At 41.4% G+C, this 16026-nt stretch overlaps 2 protein-coding genes across 6 annotated transcripts; one reads left to right on the top strand and one right to left on the bottom strand.

Moving 5' to 3' along the window:
* The first annotated feature begins 681 nt into the window (after positions 1–681).
* Positions 682–6140, top strand: gpr22b (G protein-coupled receptor 22b). Of its 2 annotated transcripts, none has more exons than XM_066669694.1 (3): positions 682–1018; positions 1933–2995; positions 4772–6140. In XM_066669694.1, exon 3 carries the CDS (start codon positions 4776–4778, stop codon positions 6123–6125), a length of 1350 nt encoding a protein of 449 aa, XP_066525791.1. In that variant the 5' UTR covers positions 682–1018; positions 1933–2995; positions 4772–4775; the 3' UTR covers positions 6126–6140. The 2 variants fall into 2 exon arrangements, with proteins under 2 accessions (XP_066525791.1, XP_066525790.1); XM_066669693.1 differs by having other exon boundaries at positions 1905–2995.
* Positions 6141–6858: 718 nt separating this feature from the next.
* chchd3b (coiled-coil-helix-coiled-coil-helix domain containing 3b) lies at positions 6859–14851 on the bottom strand. 4 transcript variants are annotated; one of them, XM_066669691.1, is made up of 9 exons: positions 14198–14851; positions 12406–13312; positions 12158–12251; positions 11798–11978; positions 11304–11318; positions 10962–11045; positions 10729–10799; positions 8861–8996; positions 6859–8562 (listed from the first exon to the last, which is right to left on the bottom strand). In XM_066669691.1, exons 1-9 carry the CDS (start codon positions 14276–14278, stop codon positions 8536–8538), a joined length of 1596 nt encoding a protein of 531 aa, XP_066525788.1. In that variant the 5' UTR covers positions 14279–14851; the 3' UTR covers positions 6859–8535. The 4 variants fall into 4 exon arrangements, with proteins under 4 accessions (XP_066525788.1, XP_066525786.1, XP_066525787.1 ...); XM_066669689.1 differs by lacking the exon at positions 6859–8562 and having other exon boundaries at positions 8619–8996; XM_066669690.1 differs by lacking the exons at positions 6859–8562; positions 11304–11318 and having other exon boundaries at positions 8619–8996.
* Between the last annotated feature and the right edge of the window lie 1175 nt (positions 14852–16026).

Here is a 16026-nt window from a genome sequence, read left to right as displayed (position 1 = left end):
CCTCCCTTCCAGCCCCTCCTCCCTAGCTTTTATCTCACCTGGTAAATGAGCCAAACAAAATGAATTGAGGTTGACTGGTCCCTCTGCCAACTGACAGGCCAACGTAATTGAAGCTATCAATCAGATACCCTCTTGGTATTAGTGCATCATACACACACACACAAATGCACACACATCTGTACACACACACACTAAAAGTAATCTCTTCATCAGTCATCAGCAGTCCCTTCTTGTCCCCTTTACCCCTGAGGAAACCTATTCATTTTGCTCATGAAGTTAGGAATCAAAAAATATCAGCACAATGCAATATAGTTCGCTCAATACTACAAGCTTCAGATGCATCCAGATCTTGCAACACATCCATTAATGCATGGTGAGAATGGCAAGGGAGGGAAAAAAATCAAAAGCAAGAGTGCCTTCCACTCACCAGATACAAAAGGGTTAACCCCATTACAACAAACCAATCAGGACGGAGAGTAGCACTGCAAAACCTCTGCAGTGAGAGAGGGAGAGAGAGAGAGAGAGAGTAGGAGTGAGGAAGAACGAGTGCAACAGCGTGCTGGGGTAGATGAGCCAAGCTCACACATCCACTGACACACCACTGAGTGAAGCGAGAGAGAGAGAGAGAGAGAGAGAGAGAGAGAGAGAGAGAGAGAGAGAGAGAGAGAGTTTGATTATGTGTGTATGTGAGAGCAGAGGGGATAGAGACAGAAAGCAGAAAAAGGACAGTGGGTGAAAGTGGGAAGACTGCTTCTATTTGCCTGTGCATTCTCATTTTCTTACTGCTCTTGACAGTTCACGTGGAAGAGGAATAGAGACTCTGAATGTTTATACGTTCTCTGTTCAACGCTCCCCTTCAGGGGCAACTCTATACACCTCAGGGAATTCTGGGAATTAACTGTACCGGACCCACAAGGAGCATATCAATATGTAGCCCCTGGCATAATTATCCGTAGATCATCTGGGAATCTGTAAATCGGCTGAGAAGCAGGCACCCGCTGCAAGTCTCCGTCCACAGGTAAGTTAGTAATATTGACAATCTTGATTGTTACTTGTAATGGACATTTGTATGATAATTAGTCATCTTAGAAAGTCACTTGCTATGAACTGATATATTTAGCTGTAAGCACACCACATGGGTTTTGTGTTCCCATGGATACACCAGCTTTTCTTTCCAAGATTCTGGAAGAAAAAAAGAAGAAGTAACAGATGCAATAGAAGTCGTCCCCAGCAGCAAGCTGTTTATATGAATCTTATGTGATTTTGCGGTTGAATGCTAAGCTTTGTAGTGCACTAAAAAGCAAGTCTTTATCAGCTTCTAATACAGCGATCTACATTTCCAGCTACACAATCTTGTGCTCTAAATTGGATTGCTTGCACTCAGCCTCCAGTTGTGTTTCCTCTGATCAAAGGCTATAGTATTTGGGGCAAAGTCTCTGTTCACACTACCTTTTGCTATTTAACAGAACCATCATCTCTGAGATGGAAAAAAAAACCCTCAAATGTAATCTGAAAATAGAAATCCTCTAATCCACCTTACATCACTGTTGTATCATAGAAATTGAAAATGGACAATGTCATATTCTGAAATCCAAGAGCGCCTAATGAAAATTACATTTGCTCAGTGAGACAGCTATTATTCCACAGTTTTTGGAGCACATACACCTTCCCTAAAAAGGACTTGAATCTTGATTTGGAAGCTGTGCAGCATGTACTGTAAATGCAAGCTTCTGGTCCTTATCTTCTGCAGCTGTCCCTTCTCTTACCTTAACATAGACCATAATCAAATCCAGAGGCAATGCACTTCATCAGCCTGCAGTAGGAGCATGTTCAGCTAATGCACGGCAGCACTTACATGTCGAGGTCTGGCGACAAGCTTAATGCAGGCTGTTTTCTTCATCTAGGCTCTTCTGCTCTGTCTTCCTCTGGCAGGGTGCTGGGGAATGGAGCTGAGGAAGATTGTGCTTTTGAGGCACTGTGTCGTCCACAAAAGCTCTGGCCCAATCCTTCAATGGACAGTCACCAAGCCTGGACCCGTGGCTAAAGAACTCATCATTTACCCTCTGAATGGATCACCCTTCCTTTGAGTAGCACCATCAAATCTACTCATACACTGGAACACAGCTATTTTCAAGCAGAAGCAGAATGGATTCACAGTAACAAATGATTATATGCCTGTCTTCAGCTCTCAATCCCGTCGAGTGCCACGGATTTACAGTTCATTATAAAAATGTTTTAAACCAGGAATGAAAGGTCACCGTTAATAAGGGGTCTTGGTAGTGACCCCTCCTTGCTCAAACACCTGCTGACCTCACTGGTTCTGTGACCTTGGCTTGTCCAGTGGAGGTTTATGTAAACCAGCAACAGCAAATCAATAAGCACTTATCATCAGGGTTGGTCCATAAAATCTTAATTATGGGAATACAATGCAGTCAACAGAAAGGCACCTTGACGTGGAGCAGAGCTATTTGAATTCTATAAATGATGTGCTGCATCTGAAGGATTTTACAGAGGTTGCTATTTTTGTGCAATAGTGTGGAAGTAAATCAACACACTGAAATTTCCTCGCACATTGAAGAGTTTCTCTCGTTCCCTTGTTGGTTCTCTGCCTTGCTCTACATACAAGTGGGACAGAAATAGGTTTAGAAGGAAAGGAGACAAACAGGACAGTTTTATCCATGATCCGCTGACTTTTCTTTCATTCCACTGCCACTCTTGCCATCAGTGAGAGAGATGAGTAGGTGGAAATGGGTTTCCCCCTTTTTCAAACCATGGGTCTGTTACCTTTAGTTTGAGAAAATATAAGAGAGATCCTGCTGAAGCCATCTTGGAGACAAAGAAGTGTGACTACTCTGCTGGATTACAAGGATTCCATGGTGCAAAACACTTCCTTGAAAAGCCATGCTTGGGTTTGATAGTCGACTTGGACTCCACCCAGACTCTTCTGGGCCAACCACAGACTACGGAGACTGAGAAAAGACAGCTCAGGAGTGGGGTAGGTTCTGTTCAGTTCAATTCTGAGGCTTGTTTTGTTCACTGTTAACAGTTGTAGAGAACTGTGCATAAGCTGTTTTCATGTATTGACTGTTCAATCAAATTTTCTTAGAGAGATACTTATAGATAAGGAAGGCAAAAACGCAAAGGATTAGTAAAAAATCAGGAATTTGTAAGAGTTGGAAAAAAAAAGGAATTTAAAGATATGGAGAAAAGGAGACCGTGCATGACCTCGTAGATAACAGTCACTCCAGATTAACAGTACTTAAAGCTGTCATCTAGAAGAGAAAATCAAGCACCACGTTTGCTTCAGAAATAGGAAATACCTACAGGTGTTTTGCTCATCCTTCTATTATGAGAAATATGCAAGTGAAGCACTATGGGTCTAAAAAAGAATGTTTCACTATTTAACAAAAATTAAATAAACAAAAAGCAAGAATAGTTCCAAACCAAACAATGAGGCTGCTGGTGTTCCCAAATCAGTGGGCTGGCTGCCCCAGAGCCCAGACCTCAGCATCTATTGAATGTGTTTTTGTGATTACTCCAAAGAAGCAGGAAACACAAATTACGTCTGAAACTAGACTTGTGGAATTATTCCCCTGTCGAATTCTTTAGAAAAACTGACAGCAAGTCTACTGAAAACTACAGAGAACTCTGTTGTAATGGCAGAGTGTATACACTTAAATAAACTTTATATTTATTTGTTGATGTTTCATGTAATTTCTGTTAAATGTATGTGCAAATATTAATTTATACTTAATCACTGGTTTGACTGGAAAATATATGAAGGCTAGTCTGTGACTGTTTCACTGTACTGTCTTAAAGGCTGTATATCTTGCACACAAAAGGCATTTCCTGCCTCAGCTTTACTACATGTCTTATATCTTCTCACAATTCTCGGCTTCACCTCATCAGTTTTAATGTCACCTGGGGTGCTATATGGCCATCATTGTTCATGCAGCGTCCTTGAAGCAGCTTTTCATCATACATGCTCTCCTCATGCCCCACCCCCACCCACTGCTCTCTGCAATCAGTCTTCTTTATTTGTATGACAGACACAATGCCGGACATATTGCTGCACGCTCAAAGTCACATAGAGTACAGTAGCACGATGTCTCTCCCAAATGTAACTTAAAAACTAATCATGTGACAAACAAGGAACAATCACATTAATGTGCTGGAGTGATTGAGGTATATTAAGCTCTGTGAATAAGTTATACTCTGATTATACGGCACTGTGGACATACAGGGAAAATGCTTTACATATTAAGGTACAGAAGGCAAGGTCATAAATCATTAATTCCATATGATTACATTAAAGTCACTGGCCAGTATTTGTCTCTCTAGTTTTCCCAGAGTTATTTTGATAATAACAACGTATATATTTGGTTTAAATGTATTGTTTCCCTGGCCCTTCTTTTTTTAGCCTGTATTGTGTTTCTATAATTGAACATGTAACAAGTGAAATATCCAGTACAGGTAAAAACAAAATAAACTAAATACATACTATACATGTATCCCAGAGTCAGAGTCATAATAATGGCAGCTGTGTCTCCTTTGAGGAGTTTATTTTTTGCACTTCCATCCTTCTAAGCAATAAAGATACCTGTGTGGGCATTTGTTCAACAAAGATACTCTTCATATTAGCAAGAGCCCTTATTATTCCAGTCTTCTTAGTGGTTAACAATGTCACCTTCATGCCTGATTCACTTTATTCTACCATTATTTCCTGGTCTACATTTTAACTCTCTCTCTCCCTTCCCCTTGTATTGTGCAGGATAATGCACAAGCCTATTCCTTCAGCACAGGAGGAAGAAGGCACCATGAGTAACGTCACAGTCTTGGACATCACTGAGTCCGTGAGCCCAGGAATGGCAGCGGATGAGCCGCACCCGTATCCCCTCAGCTTCCAGGTGACACTCACCGGCTTCCTCATGCTGGAGATTGTGCTGGGCCTGAGCAGCAACTTAACGGTGCTGGCCCTCTACTGCACCAAGTCTAACCTGGTCAGCTCAGTCAGCAACCTGGTCACTATGAACCTGCATGTGCTGGATGTGTTGGTGTGTGTGTGCTGCATCCCATTGACCATTGTGGTGCTGCTGCTCTCACTGCAGGGTGACACTGTGCTGGTTTGCTGCTTCCATGAGGCTTGTGTATCCTTTGCCAGCGTAGCCACAGCCGCTAATGTGCTGGCAATCACACTGGACCGGTATGACATCTCTGTCAAGCCAGCCAACCGTGTGCTGACCATGGGTCGAGCTGCCGCATTGCTGGGGGCTATTTGGGTCCTCTCATTTCTCAGCTTCCTTGTTCCATTTGTGGAAGTGGGCTTCTTGGGTCCAGAACCCACTGTGGCCAATCAGACGGCTGTGGTGCACGTGAACGAGTACTACACAGAGTTGGGTCTGTATTATCACCTGGTGGCCCAAATCCCCATCTTCTGCTTCACGGCTGTGGTCATGCTGGTCACATACTCCAAGATCCTGCAGGCACTGAACATCCGCATCGGCACACGCTTCCACCACGGCTCGCAAAAGAAGAAGAGGAAGAAAAAGAAGACGACAGCTTCCACGCGGTGGAAAAAAGACATGTCTCTTATGGCTGCCTCGCCGCAGCAACTGCCCGAGGCAGCCGATGGGTCACAGAGCAGTGGTGGTACCCGGAGCACGGCACCATTGGGCATGCGCACTTCGGTGTCTGTAATCATTGCCTTGAGGCGTGCGGTTAAGCGACACCGGGAGCGGCGGGAGCGGCAGAAACGTGTCTTCCGCATGTCCCTGCTCATCATCTCCACCTTCCTGCTGTGCTGGACACCCATCACCGTGCTGAACAGCATCATTCTGAGTGCAGGGCCTAGCGATCTCACCGTCAAGCTGCGTCTGGGCCTCCTGGTCATGGCCTACGGCACCACGGTCTTCCACCCGCTGCTCTATGCCTTCACGCGCCAGAAGTTCCAAAAGGTTCTCAAAAGCAAGATGAAGAAGCGTGTGGTATCCATCATCGAAGCAGAGCCATTACCCACAAATTCAGTCATAAAGAATTCCTGGATTGACCCAAAGAGGAACAAAAAGGTGACATTCGAGGACCAGGAGGCCCGACAAAAGTGTTTGTCCTCTGAAGATGTTGACTAGGTCCTTAAAACTCATAGACACTGACATAAATTTGTAGCCTCAAAAACTCTTCAGTCTGTCATAGAAGGAAGAGACAGATTCAAGGTTGTGAAGTAGACAGAAGTGTATTAGATGTGCACATAAGGTTCAATATCTGTTTATTACTATTTATAATTTAGTACAATAGGATGACATTCACTGTGCTAAACAGAAAACACTGCATGTTTTTTTTTTAATACTGTATATACGTCAGTACCGAAGATGTATATATATACTCTACATGAAATACTCTATGTACTGATATTAGAATCTATAGATTGAATATATATATGTATTTGTAATAAATTAGGCCAAAGGAAACCTCTATGGAATTCAGCAGAGATAAGTTTGCTTCTCTGTCCGCTTGAAATCAGCCCACCTTTGACCCTAGCCGATGTTTTATTTCACATCCTGCCTCTCGTGCTGTCGAGTTATAATACAGCAGCCTGAGCCAAGAGGTCAACATGGTATGGGACTGCAAAATTCACAAGAGAACACAGTTACGAGTAGTAAAGAAGCTTGCAGCAGATGCTGCTTGGAAATGTCTACAGCTAGCTGACCTCTTTAAACAAGGGAATTGTCTGGTTCACGTCAACACTACGAGGACATAAGAAAAAGCTGGAGATGCAGTTACCCTTCTGTCTCCTTTGATATGAATCCAGCCAGCTCTTCCATTCAAAAACACTGCAGTATCCATTACATACAATTGTGTTTTCCTTTCAGTAAAGGGCACCCAGTGCCCATAAAATAGTCTAATTTAGGATAACCCTCCACATCAATATTACAGTAAGCCACGTGGCACTGGCCTGTTCTACATTTGCTCCAAGGGACGCTGGCATTGCGTCACACAGAGAATATCAATGCTGAATAGGAGATGGAGGCTCATTGTTGGCACAGTCTAACCTACAGGAACATGAATTACAGAGAGGGAAAAAAAATCAATAATCAATTCTCTTCAACAGGGCAAAATACGCTCTGTCCAAGATTCTTCAATGTGAGTTTAGTACACACACACACACACACACATGCAGACATCCAGACAAATGCAGATGAGAATCTTTTCTCTCTACCGCAGGGGGCCATTTCCTATTTGGGGCGCAGCTGTTTTGTGTGCTGGTGTACTGCACGCCCAATAAAATGCCACAGCTCCCTCTCTAATCAAGGTCATTCCTGTTTTGACAGCACTTTGGAAAAAAAAAACATAATAAGGCATTCAATCTGCGTAACATGGCCTCTGTTGACTTCAATAAGCTTTTGTTTTCCAGAGCAATCAAAAAAGGTCATTAATACAAAGCAAACCCCCTACCTAATATTTACCAGGCTTAGTGCTTAAATGTCAGAGACAGCTCCTCTCCTGCCACTTTCAGCTAAAGAGGGGAAGTACAAAAGGAGTTGGAGCATATTCCGGTGCTCTTGGCTTACATGAGTGTATGCATGTAAAGCAGAGTGTGAAAGAGAGGGGGTGAATATGATTGTGTGATCTTTTATGATTGGTCTATGTGTAAGTTTGTGTGTGTACGTGTATGACAGCTTGATCAAAGGATGTTGGAGTGTTATGAGAAAGCAGACTGGGACTGTGCCCTGTAGTGCATCTTTCAGGGCAGAGAGGGAATATCACTTTATATTCTCTCCGTACCAGCTCTGTCTCACTACCACTGCCGGATAATAGGATTTATCTGCCTTTTCTTGAAAAACTCCATACTCGTGTTCTATGACTACGGAAGGCTTCTGCTACAGCACTGATTCCGGATGCAAACAAGAAGCTGCTCAAGTAATTCAGAAGTGATTAAGTACCTTGATAAGCTTGAATACACTTGAGGGCTGTTTAGAAGAGTTACTAAAGAAACTCTAAACCACAGTGCACCCTTGTGGAGAAATGTTGCAGGACGCTTATAACACTCGGCTTACTAGAACTGTTCAAAATATAGGTCACCCATACTTACTTTAAATTGCAAATGACACAAATCCTCACAATTTTCCAGGCAGAGAAAAACAGGATTTTGACTCTCTTTAATGAAGGTATTTCTATTCCTTCCTGGACATGCAATATCTGAAGATATCTAGAATTAAAAGAACAGGCTTTTGGCTCAGTTCTTCCAGCTGTGACAAAGTAGACAAAATAACAGTATTTTTCACTTTCCTGTAACTGTAATAGTAGTTAAATTCTTTCTACAAATTGGTGGGTGGAAATGACGTACGTCACTTGCATAACATTGAGTCATGTTAGCATCAACTATAGGAAAAACGTTGAAGCCCATTATATCTGAACCCAGTGCTCATAGCCTCTCTGCAGTAAGGAATATTCAGACAGACTAAAGGTGTGGTCTTGCACAACTGCAGCTACTTGGTTGTGATTTAAAGTGATAAAACCCTCCTCATCCAAGAAACAGGCTTAACCACCTGTGCTCACTTTCTTGTTCTGAAAGAAAGAAAGAAAAAACATTTAAGAATTAGCCTTTCAGATATTTTATTAAATAACCTTGCCCCCCCCACCTTTTTTTTATACTGGAGTCGCACTGACACTATACTGCTGTATCTGAGCCCATTTTAGCCCCAAAATGTAAAGAAAAGGAAAAACACAATCTGTGTTTAACCTTAAGATGGTCAGACCTTACCAGGTGTCAGCACAAATAAAAAAAAGTAGGCCAAAGTGGGAAAAAATATAACTCTCTCCTGAGACACCCCTTTAAAGACCAGAGCACAAAACTGGGGTATACCTGTTTAGCATTGTCCACACACTGCATGTAGAGCGAGGCAATGTTGGAGCAAGTTAGAGTCTTGCTCAGATTCTCTCTGTAACATTTCAAAACCTCACTCTGCAGCTCTGAGCAAACTGTCGTTATCTGGTACCTCCTAGAGGGACAGAGTGAGGAAAAGTGTGGCATGGTTAGAATAAAAGAGAGAGTGAGAGTGAAAGAGAGAGAGAGAGAGATATTTGAAATATTCAACCTACATTATTCCAATATTTCCTCTGATCAGAAGGATATTAAAAGGTAGTGTGTGCCATTTATTGCTCTAAGAGTCTGGGACGTTGCTGGGATGGCCTTCCATTAGACACTGAAATATTCTGAATTAGTTAAAGGTTAGAAATTTGGAAGGGTTTCAGCCCTGAGGTCAATGTTATAGAGGTCAGGTACTGATGTGAGATTATTAGTTCTGGTTTTTAAAAGAGCACAGTTTCAATTCACCACAGCCCAAGTCGCAACATCCCCCTCCAAACCATGTTTGGTTCTGGGTGCTATAACTGCTTTAAATGGTCTCATTTAATTTCATGCTTTTTTAAGAAAACTGTTCAACCAGAATGTCTTCTCTTGAATTACCTTCTTTGTTGTTGTTGTGGCAAAAGATATGTTCATTTACAAACACCCACCAGTTCAGTTTACAGGAATTTACTCCATGCATTCACTTCAGGGACCTTTTTTATGTGGCATAATACAGGGAAGTGCAGCCCATCAGAATGAAGAATGTGTGTGTGTGTATATATATATATATATATATATATATATATATATATATATATATATATATACATACATACATACACACACACATAGACAGGGGTTGGACAATGAAACTGAAACGCCTGGTTTTAGACCACAATTATTTATTAGTATGGTGTAGGTCCTCCTTCTGCTGCCAATACAGCGTCAATTGGGAATGACATATACAAGTCCTGCACAGTGGTCAGAGGGATTTTAAGCCATTCTTCTTGCAGGATAGTGGCCAGGTCACTACATGATGCTGGTGGAGGAAAACGTTTCTTGACTCGCTCCTCCACAACACCCCAAAGTGGCTCAATTGAGAGATGTTCAACTTCACTTTCATGTTCATCAAACCAATCTTTCACCAGTCTTGCTGTGTGTATTGGTGCATTGTCCTCCTGATACACGGCACCGCCTTCAGGACACAATGTTTGAACCATTGGATGCACATGGTCTTACTGGTGCAATGTGCAATTAATGAAGATTGTCCACCAGGCTGCTCCAATTTAGCCATGAAACCTCCCACACTAAAATGACAGGTGTTTCAGTTTCATTGTCCAACCCCTTTATATATTATATATATATATATACACACGCACACACAATTTAAAAAATGTATCTTGGGAAATAGTAACTTAAATAGGAGAAAGACAAACCTTGTTAATTTTAAATGGAAGTAATTGTAAAAAGATATATATATATATATATATATATATATATATATATAGGCTGCCCTTCCATCTCAGTCCTAAAAGTACAGTAATAAATCTATTTAAAAAAAGAAGTTGGAAATAGCATTAATGAATTAACTATTTGGTTCATAACACCAAAAAATATGGGTATACCTCAGGGAAAAAAATGCAAGAAACATATGTGATAGGAGCCCTTTAAATGTGTACTATAATACACTGCACTTTAATGAATATTTTTGCCTCTGTTTAAGGTTTTCCCTTAACTATGTGCCGGTTTACTTCTGTGTAGTATTCACCTTTGGTTCTACAGACTTGTAATGATCTAAAATTCAGATTTGAATAACAGTGAAATGGCTTTCCAAGGGAATATGCTATTCTGAGCACAGAGCGCTACTACTGAAGCCCACCCACTTGAAGCGGTTGCGAGTGTCCTCCAACCCCTTTTTGAAGCTTTCTGCTGTGACTCTGGTGAACTGCACAGTCTACATGATGAGAAAACAACAAGGACACATAACATGTTAACATGGACACAAGTCACAAAGTTGAAAATATATGAAAGCATTAACAATGTTTCAGTTATTAAAACCTACTGAGGATGATATGAAAATAAATTTCTCGTACGCTAGAGCAGTGTTTTTCCTTACTTTCTCCTCCAGCTTGGTAATCCTTTCCCTGTACAGCAACTCCTGCTTTGCCAAGTCTCTGTCCTTCTCCTCCAATTTCTGAATCTGGTTCAGGCACACAAAGAGGCTTGCTGTATGCAGAACATAAATCACCTGGGACTCTGTACAACTACTTCCATCTTCAGTTAATAGACAAGTAACAATACAAGTGAGGGCTGTGCAGCACTTTAACTGAGCATTATGCCTACTCATACATTCAGTTAATTGACTTGTAAGTCATTTACTTATGAGCTACAGGGAATGTTATGGGAACAGAAATGAAAGAGTGAAAGAGCATGCAGTAGGCAGGAAAAAGCGGCTTACCTCCCTCTCCATCCACTGAAATGCAGGAGCAATGCCAGGCAGAAAAACATAAAGAAGAAAGAACACAGGAAAAGGAAGGAGAATGCAAAGAAATCAAGAGCTTGATTCCACAACAGCAATTAATTAAAAAATTAACAGGTTGTTATTATAGATTATACATGCATTTTATTTTAAAAAAACAGCTTGCTTGTTAGTCATGTAAAATTTGTGAGGTATATAAAGATTCTTTGGCATGTGCACCGATAACATTATCCACATTTATCTGCAGGGCACTACAAGCTTAGCATAGCTTAATTACATAAGATATTAGAAATGCCATTAAAGATATGTAGATTAGATTAGATAAGATTAGGCGGTATTAAAATATACCCTTGCATTCTAACTTGATAACAGACAATATATGCTCAAGAACATGTAGAGACGAGCACAGAGAAGTGCTCACAGACACCCACACACATGTATTGTGCAGCTGCTATGACCTCAGTAAGCCTTACATAATACTGGGCTACAAGCCGCTCATCCTCTGTATTCATACGTTCCTTCATAACAGCATCTTTTAAAGACTGCTGAAGGGCTATCTGCTCTCCTTCTAAAACCTTCTGAACCTCTGCTTGGATTTGCAGTCGAGCTTTGGCCTGAGCCTCTGCCATTGCCTTAGCTTTCTCCTCCTCCAACCTAGAGCAACACACACACACACACACACACACACATTAGTACTATTTCTGTTCACACATTCTATATTTTAACTACCATATGTAATTGTCTAAATTAAATGTAGTTTTATGAAATGTGCAAATAGATGCAGATCAGAATTGCTGATGATATATTGTCATTTTTGATGCAACTGTCATTACTGTTGCTGAAGCTTCCTCTTTGCCATATTCATCTCTTCTTGCAGTTGCTTCTGCAGTTCATCTCTGATTTGCTTCCTCAGTTCTTCCTCATATACTACATAAGAGAGACAGCAATTAGGATTGCAGGCCTTCAGAGAGAATTTATACACACAATGTTATATATGGTTTATATCTAATGTTATCTATTCACAATTTTCTCTCAAAAACATTAACAGGATGCAGACCAGTGTATTTTGAGAACCCAGTACCTGTAGCTTTTGGATCAGATGCACAGGGTAGGGACTGATGACTGATGGTTTCATGAAGGGAAGTCAGCACTGAGGCAACATCAGGCTCTGTGGTAGGATCAGAAGACGGTGGAGTTGTGGTCTCTTCAGTGGGAAGTGGACCCATCTGTTCAACTGAAGGTAGTTCAGAAGGTATAGCCAGAGCAGAGGAGGGCTGGTGGGGGGTGAGCTCCTCAAGGTCAGCAGTGGGAGGGGCAGGATTTGAAAGGGATTCAGTAATGTCAGTAGGTATTGGCACGCTTGTTTGATCCATTGTCAAAGAGTCAGTTCTAAACTGCTCTTCTACCTCAGCATTAGTATTTGCATCTCTGGGTTTAGTAGTATTTGGCTCAGTAAATATGGCATCAGGCTCAATAGTTGCAGGTAAGATTATGGCTTCCATGGGTTGAGGAGGTGTGAGCACGGCCTCAGTTTGTTCATTTGGAGTTGATGGAGATGTGACCACAGCTTCAACAAGTGAATCTGTTGTTGTTGTAGATTTGGGAGACAGAAACTGAGCTGAAGAGACAGGCTCAGTAGGTGAAGGTATTGCTACATGTCCCTGAGATAAAGGCTCGGCAGGAGATTGTGGGGAAACCGGTTCCACAGTCGCTGTAGATGAATCACCAGGTGGAGGAGTAACCTCAGTAACAGAAGCAAGCGGCACAGGAGGAGGAGGTACAGGCTCCTGGACAAGTGGTGGTACTAATGCACTGGCATAAGAAGGGGGATGAGGCAATATAGGCACCACATGCTCCCCTTGGGACCGTGGCTGAACCGGAGGAGTTTCCAGCTGAGTGACAGGTGGATGTGCTGGTTTTTTTGACTGAGGCCATTGATCTGTCAATCTGGAAGACTCCTTCATGCGTTCAATCACTCGATCTGTCAGCTGTCAATCACATTATTAAAAGTATTGCATCAAAAATGTATTTAAGTTTTATAGATGGTTTGTATAGAATTGCAGAGCTTAGATTCTGAAAATGTGTTTTTCTCATATTAAGCTTCCTGAAATTCCATGGATTTTCAAAATGTCCTGCATAATTTCATGGTAAAGAAGTAAGAAGAGTGAAGGTGGTTTAAAGTGAAAACGTTTAAGCCTACTGCCTCTGCCTTCTCTGCAGTGGAATTGAGAGAAATCTGTATTTGCAATGTGACAAATTCAAATATGGCCAATTTGTTACTATTTAACATGAAAAGAAATCCCAAAATACTCCATGTTAGTATAGTTCATGTGTATCTGTTTGCAAAGAATGTTGTTAAATGCTGAACTGTAAAGCAGTGTGGCAGGCATTCAGGAATGTACTGGTAAAGGCGGGTGTAACATTCATCTCTGAGGTAGCCTACCGAGACAAAAGTCAAACACATCTGACATCTGGTTCTGGAGCATTTCATAACAAACCACTAATGACTTTGATGATTTATTTATGCAGACATCTTTGGAAATTCCCCATTTAAGGAGAACGCAAATGTATTATGTTTCAGAAGCAGTGAATACAACAGTCTTTCTTTAGTATATTTTAATAATTCATTAATATAATTCATGATGTTGTTGACTGTAATTTCCTGAGTGGCTGGAGAATCTGGCTGCATATTTCACACATGGGTTAAGAAAGCAGGTCTGTCGGCTCTCCCGGCTGTGTTTATGGCTGCATTAACACGCATGCACAAGTACATGTTTAGACCAGTGAAGACCACAGCAATGTGTTTCGCGTTATCTCTGGTAAAGTACAGTAAATCAACACTTTTAGTGCAGAACATTGCTCTGAAAACTCACCCGAATGCCTTTCACGATGGTAAAACTATCTCCATCATCAGAGTCAAATGAGTCGAGTCTGGAACTGCTGTTACCGCCCATTATCACCACAGCTCAAAACACCCCTCTGGGTCTGAATAATATTATAGAGGCTTGAAGGCGATGGGTTAAAATGCAAATTAAAGGAACACACCAGGTCCTTGGTCCTAGAGTGGAACCCCAAAAAAACCCTGTCCTGCCCCCTTCACGGAGTACTGGAATTTTCCATTGGAGCTCTAAACAAACCGCCTGTAACAACTTTCTCCATTGGCTGCCATTTAATGGCCCTGAGGGCATCTGCTCTTAACACTCAACCAAGTGAAATGAGTGTATCTCAGTTCTGCTTTCAAGCTTCAGAAGTCTCTTCCACAACCTCAAAGGACCGGGTCTTAGAATGGATTTGGGACAGGGTGATTTCGTGTGGGATTGTACTTAGCCTTAGTTTCAAAACAATACAGAATAGAGATATTTGTGTCAGATTCTTTGTAGTATTTCTGATTTTCAAAGGATCACAATTCATATTAATTTTGGTATTTGCTTGACGGTTACATTTGTACAAGCTTCGAAAATGTTAGCCCATTCCTTCTGACTGAACTAGTGTAATTAATGTTCTATGGGTTTCTGGTCAGGACGTTGCCATGGTCAATGCTTAAAAATTGTTGCATTTGGGTCTTATTTCTAATAAATAATTATTCTTTATGTATTTTCTGCACTAGTTCTTTCTCCAGCAAAGAAAAGCCCCTCAATATGATGCTGTCACTCCTACTTCAAAGTTGGAACTGTATTCTTGTCGTTTAAAGCCTCACCTTTTATGCTTTTCATACAGCACAGATCACTGTGGACAAATATTTCACATTTTGACAATTTGGCCTTGACACACCACAAAAGACTGTTATTTGTCCTGATGGTCATATAAATGTAGTGTGATTGTTTTTGTTTTATCAGGGATTCTTTATTGTGATCTTTATTTTGGGTACCTGGTGCTCCAAGGGCGTTCAGCAGTTCCTTTGTTGTTGTCTTTGATTTTTATTTATTTATTTATTTTACCTTTCAGATCAACGTTCTTTCAGCATTGGGACTCAATTTCACCTCCTTCCTGGACACGGTCCTCTCCTTGGGGCATTGTCTATATTGGGTTTGGTGTGTTCTCCCCATGTCTGCATGGGTCTCTTCCCAGAGTCCAAAAACACATACTGAAAGTTATATGAATTTTTTTCATAGATGTGAATGAATGACTATGTGTGCAGTGACCTGTGATAGAATGGTACATTGTCAAAGGTGTACTTCTGCCTTGAGCCCAATGAGTCCAGCTAGTGTCTGAACCTACCAGAAGCCTGAACCACTTACAGAAAATGAATAAATGAACGAAACTCAACAACTTCAGTGTAAACCTGAAAATGTCAGCAGAACTCAAAAAGCATTAAAGCAGTCAGTTGCTTTAATATTTTGAATTTCATAAACTCAAATGTGAGATGTATGCATACACATTTACTTAGTGTCTACTACTTGATTTAATGTTTGAAACAACTCAAAAAATATTCAGTGCTTTAAGTACTACCAACTAATTGGCTTCAATTATCCATCCATCCATTATCTGTAACCGCTTATCCAATTTAGGGTCGCGGGGGGTCCAGAGCCTACCTGGAATCATCGGGCGCAAGGCGGGAATACACCCTGGAGGGGACGTCAGTCCTTTACAGGACAACACAGACACATTCACTCACACACTCACACCTACGGACACTTTCGAGTCGCCAATCCACCTGCAACGTGTGTTTTTGGACTGTGGGAGGAAACCGGAGCACCCGGAG

Source organism: Hoplias malabaricus, chromosome 4, assembly GCF_029633855.1.
Source record: "Hoplias malabaricus isolate fHopMal1 chromosome 4, fHopMal1.hap1, whole genome shotgun sequence".
Lineage (NCBI taxonomy): Eukaryota > Metazoa > Chordata > Actinopteri > Characiformes > Erythrinidae > Hoplias > Hoplias malabaricus.
Note: the sequence above shows the minus strand (reverse complement) of the source record. Positions and strands in the feature narration are given on the sequence as shown.